This window comes from Xiphias gladius, chromosome 23 (genome assembly GCF_016859285.1).
Source record: "Xiphias gladius isolate SHS-SW01 ecotype Sanya breed wild chromosome 23, ASM1685928v1, whole genome shotgun sequence".
NCBI lineage: Eukaryota > Metazoa > Chordata > Actinopteri > Istiophoriformes > Xiphiidae > Xiphias > Xiphias gladius.
In genome coordinates this window covers 17786950-17798314 of record NC_053422.1, presented here as the reverse complement: position 1 = coordinate 17798314, position 11365 = coordinate 17786950, and the positions used below count along the sequence as shown (strand labels likewise).

Here is an 11365-nt window from a genome sequence, read left to right as displayed (position 1 = left end):
ATTGGGGTGATGAGTTCATTTTGTAATAAAGTGCTTGACAAAAAGCATGTAGGCCCTCTCCTCCTCACGCTCATCATAACAAGCTGCCATGGCGAACACATAAGCCTGTTACTTTCCTGATGGGTTTTCAGAGCATGGTGGTAACCCAATTAGTCATGCCACCCACCCCTCCAAAAAGTGGCACTTTTCCAGAACAAAATGCTTAGCTGGTTTAATATATTCCTCTCACCTAGATACCCTAAACAGTCACAATGCATCCTGTCACTGAAGCAAACATGTGGTTCACAGACTTTCGAATCAATATACCTGTATTGAAAAAAAAAAAAAAAAAGTTTTTGATAAATAGGTTTGGCCCGTGATTAGTTTGTCTATATGTATATAACCATTAAATTTGCTGTGGAAATACATGTAAAAGCAATCAGATGTTAAGCGTCTGTGTGTGTGTGCGTGTGTAGCTTCATCTTATTTCAGATTTCAGAAGAATCTGAAGAAAAGGCTCCTAAGCTACAAAGTCTGACGTTTTTTTTTTCTAACGGAAGCGGAGTGTGCACAAGCCGACTCCACTTGTAAAAAGGGCTGAGTTATCATTGGCATACTTGATTATACAGTAGCAGCTCTGCTTATATAACGGCCCACTGCCTCCAGTTGGATCACTGCCGCCCTCTAGTGTTGAAAACGAAGGGCTGCAGAAAGGTCAAACGGGACAAAGTCAGACAAAACAGATCAGATCGGGCTTCGTTGTATCAGAGCCACAAAAACATACAACATTTATGTTAAAAACACAGTTTTTACTGAGAAGTTAGTGCAGCATGAGTAAAGGAAAAAGCCGTTACACTGAAGCAGACCTGAGCAAGCCTGCCACTGCTGCACATACATGAAAACCTTCTAAACAGATGTGATAGATATTTTACATTTAATTGATAAATGATCAAATACAAGGCAAACCTTTACAGTTGTTTTAATGTTTCATGTGAAACAGTGTAGCACTGGAAACTACTGGCCTGTTTTGTTTGATCACAGTAAAGACTCCTGGTCTCAGAACCTTCATCTGTATTAGCCAGTGCTCCTAGAAGAACAGGTATAACCGTCTATAATAAAAAAGTACAACTGAAATAATTTTTAAAAAAAGCATGAAAAAAAACTTAAATAAATGTCAAAATATATTTTTTTCATGTCCTGCATATTTTGGATAACAACCTGTAACAACAGAATGTATAAAAAGACATTTAAAAATCCCACTTTTAACACTTTTTACTAACTACTGTGTAGGTGATGGTCATTGTATTACGGGATTAATTTTGTTGTTTAATTGTGTTTTATCTCATTCTGGAGGATTACTAGACACATTAAGAGGCTGACAATGGAGTTTGATGTAAATGACTATAGTCTCATTAACTACAGACATTAAGCATAGAACATGAGCTTTAAGTGCCAATTTGAATGGAGATAAAAATCGATTTCAGTAGTGAAAAAAAAAAGAAAATGAAAATGAAACTGATGGTTTTCTGCCCTGACCTGACAGAGATCAATCAGTATAACTGGTTTAATGTCTAAAACCAAGTTCAATATGTTGTAACACAATTTAAAGCCTTTAAATTAAATAACAGATTTTATATATTTGAACTGACCCTCAGCCATTGAAAACTGAATTAAAATGTTGTAGTTTGGGATAAAATATTAAAGTCTCCACTGACACAAACATAAATAGATAGGAACACAAAAGTGCCCGGTGTTTTTTACATGGAGGTGTGACTCTTGTGTGCGACATTACTGTTAATGCTCTCTCTACCAACGGCTGGATGCGCCGTGCCCAGGCGGGGGACCCTGTCTCAAACTGAATCCTGGGATTCAGTTTTAATTGAGTAAAGAATATTATTTTACCACAGACCGGGGACGAGATGGCGTTCAAGATAAATGAAAAAAATGGTGTTGCCTTTAACATAAGCAACCAGCAGATGGCAGATCCACGTCCTTTACACACAACGGTTGAAAGGTTGCAGTGAGTGACTGTAAATTCAGACCATCCTCCACAAACTGAAAGAAACTAATACATCCCACATTTCATATCACAATATCTATGCATAGAAAGAAAGATGAGTGCTCACAAGACAGCCAGACAGAAATGCCAATGTTTTTAAGCGAAAAAAAGAAAAAATTCAGAGGATGTTGTTAGTCTTACATCAAATTCACAGCAGGTAAAATACAGGGGACAGCTTTAGAAATGACCCATCTTCTGGTAAACCAGCCAAGAACAGTAAATGTGTAACTGTGGACACACTCTGTTAAACTGACTCATGTACTCCTCATACAGTAAGTGTCCATATAAGTCATGTACTTCATTAACAGGCCATCCTCTCTGGCTTCAGCCTACCAGGTGGGCATCATATCAGGGAACCACAGGCGGCCCAGGTGCTTGGACACTTCGCTGTGGATCTGCTCCATGTTGTAGCTGCTGTCCGGGATCAGCACCTCCTCCATGATCGACAGCTGAGTCAGCCTGCCCCCGCACATCTTCACAAACTCCACAAAGCCACTGCAGGTCACTTCACACTCGCCTAGCCCGATGGCCGTCAAGCTTTTGCAGCGCTCGGCGATACGGATCAACTCCTCATCCAGGGGCTCGAGGCCATTGGCGCACACCACCAGCTCCACCAGCCGAGGGCAGTTCAGTCCGATGCGGCCCAGCATCTCTTTGCTAACCGTCCGGCCAAAGTACAGGTGGGTGACAGGAGTCTCCTCACGGAAGAAGGGCTCAAACTCCTCCTCATAGAGGAAGAAGTACATGACGATGTTGACCTTGGGCGAGTGTCGGACCAAAGCCTCCCAGCTGCTCCTCTTGATGGTGTGAAAGTGTGTCTGGCCTGGGTTTTCACTCGCCACGTCAATGCGCAGGTGCTCCAGGTGGACGTGTTTTTCAGAGGAGAGGGAAAGCAGGAGCTCATCACTCAGGAGGTGGTAGTTCAGTGCCAGCTCCCTGAGACCATGGCAGTGGTCTGCCACACACAGGATACCTGTGGACAGAAAGAGAGGTCAGAAGATCTGAATGGGAACGGATCCCTTTTAAAAAAGCAAATAATCAGAAAATAATTAGCGGTGCTCTAAGGAAAGGGATTTTGGTCAGTCCATCACTCCAGTCCAGATTGAAATATCTCAACAACTGTTGGATGGAGTGCCATTAATATAGCAGAGACAATCAATGTCCCTGAGGGGTGAATCCTACTGACTTCTCTACCACGATGTTAATAAATGTCATGATGAAATGTCTTGACAACATTTTTTTGGCACAGACAGTCAAGTTCCCCTCAGGGAAAATTTCAGTCCCTTGACTTTCTACACAGCACCATCATCATGTCACAGTCTAAATATGTCGAATACTTTGGTTTTTGACCAAATATCTGCATTATAACAACATTCCCAGCAGCCTCAGATGCACTTTGTCTTTAGTGCTAATTAGCAAATGTCAGCATGCTAAACTCAGTGGTTAAAGAACAGTCTTTTCAAGAGCTTCATTAAACTGGAATTAATTTGCATCTTACAATATCACAATATACACAGGCTGCCAACACTTTTCCTAATTTCCAACCTTTCCATGACTTTTCCAAAGTCCCCTAAAATTTCAAATCACCTTTTTTTCGCAATCATGCTAAACATAATCTATAGATAGAAAAGTGAAAAAAATGGAGAAGCAACTACATGTGTACTCACTGAAGACACAACTAGCTAGATAGAACAATTTAAGAATTCCACACAGTGGAAACTGTAGGCTAATATTACAGGTAGTTCCATCACTGAGACACAATCAAATTTCACAACTTTCTTAAATTTTGTGCACAGCATCTTACTGTAAAAGTGTCAGTAAGACCAGTTAGTTCACCAGATCCCAGATGGGCTCATGGTGGTGTATCTTTGTCTACACGCTAAATGCTCTGGTAGCTGCCCAATTCCTGACAGATTTTGTGGCATTAGAGCAGAGACATTTTTGACATTATGTCACAACTGCATTCATACCTGAAAAACCCCTCTCACAGTCTGCACTGTTCTCAGCAGTGGTGTCCACTGCATGTTTAAGTTTCAGAACGGACGTGTGCGGTCATACACTGGCATTCTCCTTAAAATCCCTATAAATTTGCTTAACAACAGAGAATCCTATTTTCAAAGGATTTCATAGTTTTCTTATTTCATTTTCCCCATACATTAATGGTAGAGGGTTGGGCCACGTGTTTTTATCCAACACATTGACCTTGCGACAGAGTGATTCCTCTTCACTTGTGACCATTCTTGTTGGCACTCTTTTGCATAGTGCTTTATAGAGCATTCTGGGATCTATTACACCTTCTGCCTGCTGTCGCTCTGCAGTGTTACGCCATTAAAAGCACCTTGCTGAGCAGCCTCGCGTGTAATTTTTTTTTTCCCGCTCATGGTATTGAAAACATCTGGTTGCCTTTTTATCCGACTGATTGATTAAGACAGTCTAATGTGTCTGGACTGCAGAGCCTCATACAGGTCTTTTAGCTCCTCAAGCACATCCATCATCAGCCCAATGTCTTTAACAAAAGCAATTGAACTCAACTTTGCTGCTAGTCCCAGTACATACTCTGCATCTGTCACATGAATTTCAGTTCACATCTGTACTTGCAGCTGTGAGGTGACAGTAGAGTGCAGCATAAAGACTGAAGCCACCCACATTATCCCCACGACTCAACCAGTCCTTCTCAAACATACATGTACCTCAGAGACTATAACATCAAGCTCTCTTAAGTTCTTGGGTGACTGATTATACACAAGAGGCAAGAAAAGCTGTGAAGTGTCTGGTCTCTGTGCAACGCTTGACTGCACCTGATACAGACAACTCCAACCTGTGGTTCAGACAATGCCAGCCTATGGGGCCTGGAAGCTTACTTTTCAGTTTTGAGTACACTTTCTTTTTTTGCCTACCATTACAGAGGCTCCATCGGAGCAGAATCCCTCCAGACATTTTTTATGAAAAGCATCTTCAAGCCCATGTTTCATCAGGCAGTTTATTAGTTCACTGGTGATTCCATCTGTTGTTGTATTCTCTATTGTATTCTCTCAAAAAGATCTAAGAAGCACATCTTTAAGCTATCAACTGATGTTCTGAGGTACTCAATGAGAAAAGACTTTTTGCTTAACAGGGTGCTTTCATCCACAATAACAGTGAGTGACCTGGCAAGTATCAGGTCACTCTTATACTCGCCAATAATGCTTGCCTCATCTCTCTTTTGACCTAGAACGAACAATGTCTGTACATGTGCCATTTGAATGAAGAACACGGCCAACATTTACACCATTTATCATCTGCGGCTCTATTAGTCCAGGATGATCAGAGTAAGGCTGATTATTTTTTTTCAATATTTTTTGTTGATCTGAAGACATTGAGAGTTGAAGCTAAAATTTCAGCTTGTGTTTTAAGAAAGCTGGATTCAATAGCTTTCTCATCTCGTCTTTTCAGCGTGTCTTCTGCTAATTAGATAGACACTGTGTTCATTTATTTTCTTTCTCAAAGATTTCATTTGCTGCTGGCATGGCTGTAGACAATTTTTTCAAATGTATTTGGCTTGCATATGGTGTAAGATAGTCCCAAAGTAAAAGCAGTACTTTTATAAAAGTTTATTACCTGCTGGGGAGACATGAGGACAGCTGCTCATCTTCAGCAACTTAAGGGTGTCGCTGTTGTTGGCAACCAGCACCCTCAGCGAAGGGTCATCCACTGGGGTGTCATCAATCTTGATAGAGGACAGGGATTTGGAGTTGACAAACACCACTGTCAGTGCAGACACAAAGTGGGCCTGAGGAGACACAAACAATGCTAAACCAGGATTTCTTATCTTAAAAAACTTTTTATTATCACCAGACATTTCAGCAGAATATGCTTTTTTGCATTTTGCAAAAAGCACAGAAAAGTAGGGATATTTTTACCAAAAATAAATTCATGGTACAATAAGTCTTTTTCAGCAATGAGGAGAGATACAGTCTTCACTTTAACATGCAACTGGCATACCGGATGTGACTAACCCAGCTCTCTGTGTGTGACAAATAGGGCAGCGATAAAAATGTTCAGATATGCATGTAAAACAGAAGCTGCCTCTTACCTGAGACACATCCATGAAGCTCGGCCGTGCGGTGGAAATCAGCCCCAGGGTCTTAATGGTACAGTTCACCAGCTGGGAGAGAATGTCACAGGCTGCCTCTGCAGATTCTATGCAGCTGTCCACCTGATTTACCAGCAGCGATTCACCATTTAGGTAGAGAGAAAAAAAAAATCAAAAGACATAATATGAGGAATGGAAAGCTGGAGGAGTGAGATTCATTTCAGCCTGGATGTGTTAAGCCTACTAATGCCAGGACAGCTGATGCGTCATGATTGATTCTGCAGCAGATGGTTTGGATTAAGGAGGGCACATATTCTTTTTAAGACAGCTGTGTTGTGGATATCGAGGAGGAGGCCGGAGGAGGTGAAAGAGGAGAAGAAATGGGCGACAGCAGGGGAGGCTTGTACCTTGAAGCTAACGTACTGCAGGTGCTGGGCGTGTTTCTTGATGATCTGCTGAATGAGGTCAGGGTGCGTGGAGCGCAGGTAAGATGTGGCTGGCTGATTGAGCTCAAACTCAAATCTCCTCCACAGGTCGGGGGTGTGAAAGACGTCATTCCAGCGCCGGCACACCGAGGAGGCCCTGGCCCGGTCTATGAGGGACAGATGCTGGAAGATTTGCAGGACGACGTGGTGGGGCAGGTTACCCCAGTCCTCTGATGGAGACAGGGCGAAGCTGGACGCCCCCCGCTTCTGTCTCTTAGCCCTCTCCTTGTAGGAGGGGAAGGTTTGGCACTTTGATTTGAGACCTGTCCTTCCTTGTTTCATTCTGCAACAAATCAGCACACTGTGGGGTCATGAGAGATCAGGAATTGTTCAAAAGTACTGCAACAACAACAGTATATGCAAATTAAAACATCTTCAGAACCCATTTTTTAGTTTTCAATAGAATATCATAAAAGTAGAGTGAGACTACTATGTAAACTCACTTTCAGGTTGGGTGAAAAACAGGTAAAACTCAGGTGGATTGTTCAATTCAGATTAATTAATAGATTAATTTCCCACTCACTACTAACACAATGGTTGGTGGTTACCTCCAGAGGTAAGTTATGCTTTCAATAAGTATATTAACACTTGTCATTTCTTCAACAGTGAATCTGAGGATAAACATCTCAACCTTAAAATGTTGTTTTTAATCTTTCTAGATGTGGTAAACACAGGGTTGTATCGACTTTATTAAATCAATCAAATAGCAGGAACTGTTTAAATCCCTTTTTTATTCAACTAACTGCTCCTATGCTGCTTTTATCAAACTGCATTATTTCTGTGAAAATCCACAATGCATGGAATGCTGCTTGTTATTCAGTCACTTACTGAAGTGAGAAGATATTGCTTATTTGTGAGGGATTATTTTTGAAAAGGCTTTCGTTCTGTTACAGTGAATCAGTCGCTTGCAGGAAGTCTCAGAATGATCTTTTCAATAGATCCCATGAGCTTTTCACAGTATCCAACGAGTCATGCTTAACTTTAAGTACTGCAGAGCCCATGTCCATGTTGAGGAAATGCCTCTACATCGAAACAAGCACACTCAGTCTGTAACCCGGCTATTGAAGAACTTTTTCCAAAGCTTATTTTACATGCAGGTGAAACTGCAGTAAAGTTAGGTGGTTTTTCAGAACGAGAACAACTGATCATCTCACCTTGAAAATCACCACTGCTGACAGAGCCTGTACTGAAGAGTCTATGAGTAATCGAATGCTTTATAATGAGCTGAATTAAAATGATGGAAAACTCACCTCAAAAATCCAGTAAAAACACCTGGCTGGCAGACTAAATGTAATGCTGAAGCCCTTTTCACCGCGATGTTTTCCCCCCAGTCTTGTGGAAGCAATCTTTCACTCAGTCCCAGTATAAACTGATGTAAATCTATTCATAAGCGCGAATCACAGATCCAAAATCTCTACCTGATGTACTCTCTGTCATCCACTCAGCAGTTAGGTTCATAACTGGGGGACTCTTACTTTCAACAGCATTGCAGTCTCCATCTAAATGTGAGCTGACAATCTTTTTTTATGCAAGAGGAATCATTGGCTCCTGTTTATTTATTCAACATTTTATCTATCTTCCATTCTACACTATCAAAGCTTCAGCTACAGGCTTGAAAAGTCTGCTCACATACATGTTGGTCCAGCGTAAAAGAAAAAAAAAAAATGTGTACGACACACAAGCTTGATACTCTGATAACTGTGCTTAGACAGTTGCATTGCTAATATTAACTGTGCTACTTATATTGTGATTCTCATTTTCCCTACATCATCATTATCATTCTCGTATCATGAACACGTTCCTGTGAAGGGAAGCCAGAGGTTGGAGTGAAACGAGCTGCGCTGCACTGAACTGAACTGGAGAAACACCACCTGTGGCGCCGGGTAAACAAGTTTACAAAAATCTGGATGTTTTACGACGATTTACACGCACATCTGGCCACATCGCAATACCGCGACACCGTCCCGCCGTTTCTCCCGTTTTGCCCCTGCCAGCAAATCAAACGCAAAGCCTAATTTCAAACACACAACAAAAACGTGAATGAAGCACATTTTTCTCCTTACGTTAACGGCTTGAAAAGCGCCTTCCTCTCGGTGTCGTGGCCTGCCGGTGGAGTAGACAGCGTTCACTCGGCACCATGGCTGGGGATGACTGGAGAAAGGCTGGCCGTTGCTGATATAGGACACAGCAGGCGCAGCTCCCATAATAAGCTCGGCTCGCGGACTTAGCGACAGCTTGACGGGCGCTGCCGAGCAGCCGGTACACGTGAGCGGAGGAAAACATGGACCCGCGTCTCCAACCACCGCTTCGCGTGCAGGAGAAGCGTGGTACACCCACGTCGACCGGGGACATGGACGCTTCTCCTTCGTCTTATTAAAGTCAGTTTGCCTTCACTTTGACTCGTTTTACTTATACCACGCGATTGCTCGTCTGCGCGTGTTTATCTGTCTATGTGTTATTGTTGTGTCGCGACCCGTGAACAGAGAGCACAGGATCCTCTGTGCACTCACCCTGAGAAAGTAGGGCAGTGTGTCGGAGTGTGTGTGTGTGTGTGTGTGTGTGTGTGTGTGTGTGTGTGTGTGTGTGTGTGTGTGTGTGAGAAAGAAAGAAAGAGAGAGAGACAGAGATCTTGTTAAAATGGCCATTAATCTCAGGGGAACTCTATATAGGCTAAACAGAACATTTATTCTTCCCTATTACACGCCGGTTGTAGAAACAGTCATTTTATTTGTAAAGTTACAACATGCTCTAATAAGCAGAAAAGAAAAGAATGGAAAAAGGGTTTATCCTCTGGTGAAAGACATTTTTACAGAACAACGCTGGATGTTCAGTGCTGGATTTCTGTTAACCTTTCAGAATTTACTAAACTGATCATTTCTAAAGCCAAAGACAACAACCGACCGATGACTGATCTTATTGTTGCAACTTTTTACATTTATTTGAAATGATTTGCAAAAGGGAAATTGGTCAGTATTGAAAAACATCCCAACCTGTTCTCACATAATTTCTTGTTCACTCATCATAACTCACTCAAGACAGCAAAGTTGACTCAAAGAATCCAGTGGTGTAAATCCAGAATCTGTCACAGGATAGAAAAACATTGTATGTTAATCTTAGTTCATATACATAGTAATTCTGCCGTGACAGGCAGTATCGGTTACAGCTACTTCTACATGTGTGCATTTCTCCAACATAAAGACCACTAGTGGCTATTGTTTGAGCTTCTATTGATGCCTGCCTATTGTTTTGCTGATCGATGTCTTTGTGTCCAGTGAATGCTGCACACTGACGCTGACTGACATGGAGGTATTGTCCCCCACACTGTCTGTCAACGGTAAAGATCACTTTGCGATGCTGGTTTGAATATCTGCTTTCACTGACTTGGCCTAAGGTTTTGCCAGTGTTTTCCTATTTTCTTATGTGTGACTATCTCCTTTTACCATTTACCGTGGCAAACCTTCCCCTATTGTAGTTTGCCATTCATTCTGTCATCATCACTAAAATAAATTTCCAGTTGGACTGCTACCTTGGCCACAATTGTCAAGCCTAGGTTGTATGATGTGCCTTCCCTATAAAGATAAATTAAATAAATAATCGTGATAGAAAATGTCTTGTCTTGTGGAGGTCAGTGATGTGCCTGTTTTATGAAAAGCGATAACTTCCATCGGAGGCAGAAGAAGAACCACAAGGGCAGGCAGAGAATATAGTTGTATGCACCCTGGGCAAAATCTATATTTTGTTGAATTTTTGAAGTGAAAAGAAGTAAATACAACCCCGGCAGCAAACAGACATTAAAAATGAGGCTTTCTTCAGTTGCTTGACAAATAGAAAAAAATGTAAACAGTTAAAACCTTAATTTTATGCCTTTTATACAAACTATTGTCGCAGACCTGACATGAAACCTAAAAAAACATTTAGACACTATTGTTACCCTCTATGTTTGGACAATCAAAAGGGAAAACACAGTTTGCAACAAGTTAAATGTGTTCTTGTATTTGTTTAAGATTTCTTGCACATTTGAACCAATTAGCTAGTTTAGTAAAATCATTTCTACTTAAATGCATTTTGAATATGTGATTTAAAGGTAACTTGACAGCATGAAATCAAGTCAATAACTTCGTGCTGGCTTGCTCATATTAGTGAAAATTAGGATTAAAGAATTATACTACATTGGACTCACATAACACACCTATTTTGACTGCTAATGTGCAATAATAATTGAAGTTTCTTTTGTTTTTATTGGATTCTAGTGCTTCTTCTATTTTATATTGATTTTTTTAACAAAAATTCAGCATTATTTTCAATAGCTTCCATGTCATGTGACCCTGTGACTCTAAATCCATACCAGATATTATTACTACACTGGACAATTAAGACACACCTCTTTTTTAAAATTGGATTTGAGTGTTTTTTTTCTATTTTATATGAATATTTTATAGAAAAATCTGGATTTTTTTGGAATAGCTTCCATGTCATGTGACCCAGTGACTCTAAACCAATGTCAAACTGTATTAAAACACTTCTTTTATGATGTGATGCAGCCAGTCAAGACACTCTCAGGGGTGCACCTGTAAAAGCTGCATGTTGAGGAGAGTATTGTGTTTCTCTGCAAATGTCCTATCTTATTTTATGTCAATGTTGCCTTTCCTGTATGTCTTACATAATTTCAGATACAGGAATACATGACACAGTAAAATCCATTATGAAGAGGTGTATTCCTATGTGGCCTGTGCAGTGATACATTTTGGTATTGATTTGAAATCACTGGGT

General features: G+C 41.0%; 1 protein-coding gene across 3 annotated transcripts; it reads right to left on the bottom strand.

Moving 5' to 3' along the window:
* Positions 1–797: 797 nt before the first annotated feature.
* On the bottom strand, positions 798–9141 carry fbxl3l (F-box and leucine-rich repeat protein 3, like). Of its 3 annotated transcripts, none has more exons than XM_040120805.1 (5): positions 8659–9141; positions 6518–6896; positions 6111–6233; positions 5636–5807; positions 798–3011 (listed from the first exon to the last, which is right to left on the bottom strand). In XM_040120805.1, the coding sequence occupies exons 2-5, from the start codon at positions 6875–6877 to the stop codon at positions 2368–2370; spliced, it is 1299 nt and encodes a 432-aa protein (XP_039976739.1). In that variant the 5' UTR covers positions 6878–6896; positions 8659–9141; the 3' UTR covers positions 798–2367. The 3 variants fall into 3 exon arrangements, with proteins under 3 accessions (XP_039976739.1, XP_039976738.1, XP_039976740.1); XM_040120804.1 differs by having other exon boundaries at positions 6518–6878; XM_040120806.1 differs by lacking the exon at positions 8659–9141 and adding an exon at positions 7846–8124 and having other exon boundaries at positions 6518–6878.
* Between the last annotated feature and the right edge of the window lie 2224 nt (positions 9142–11365).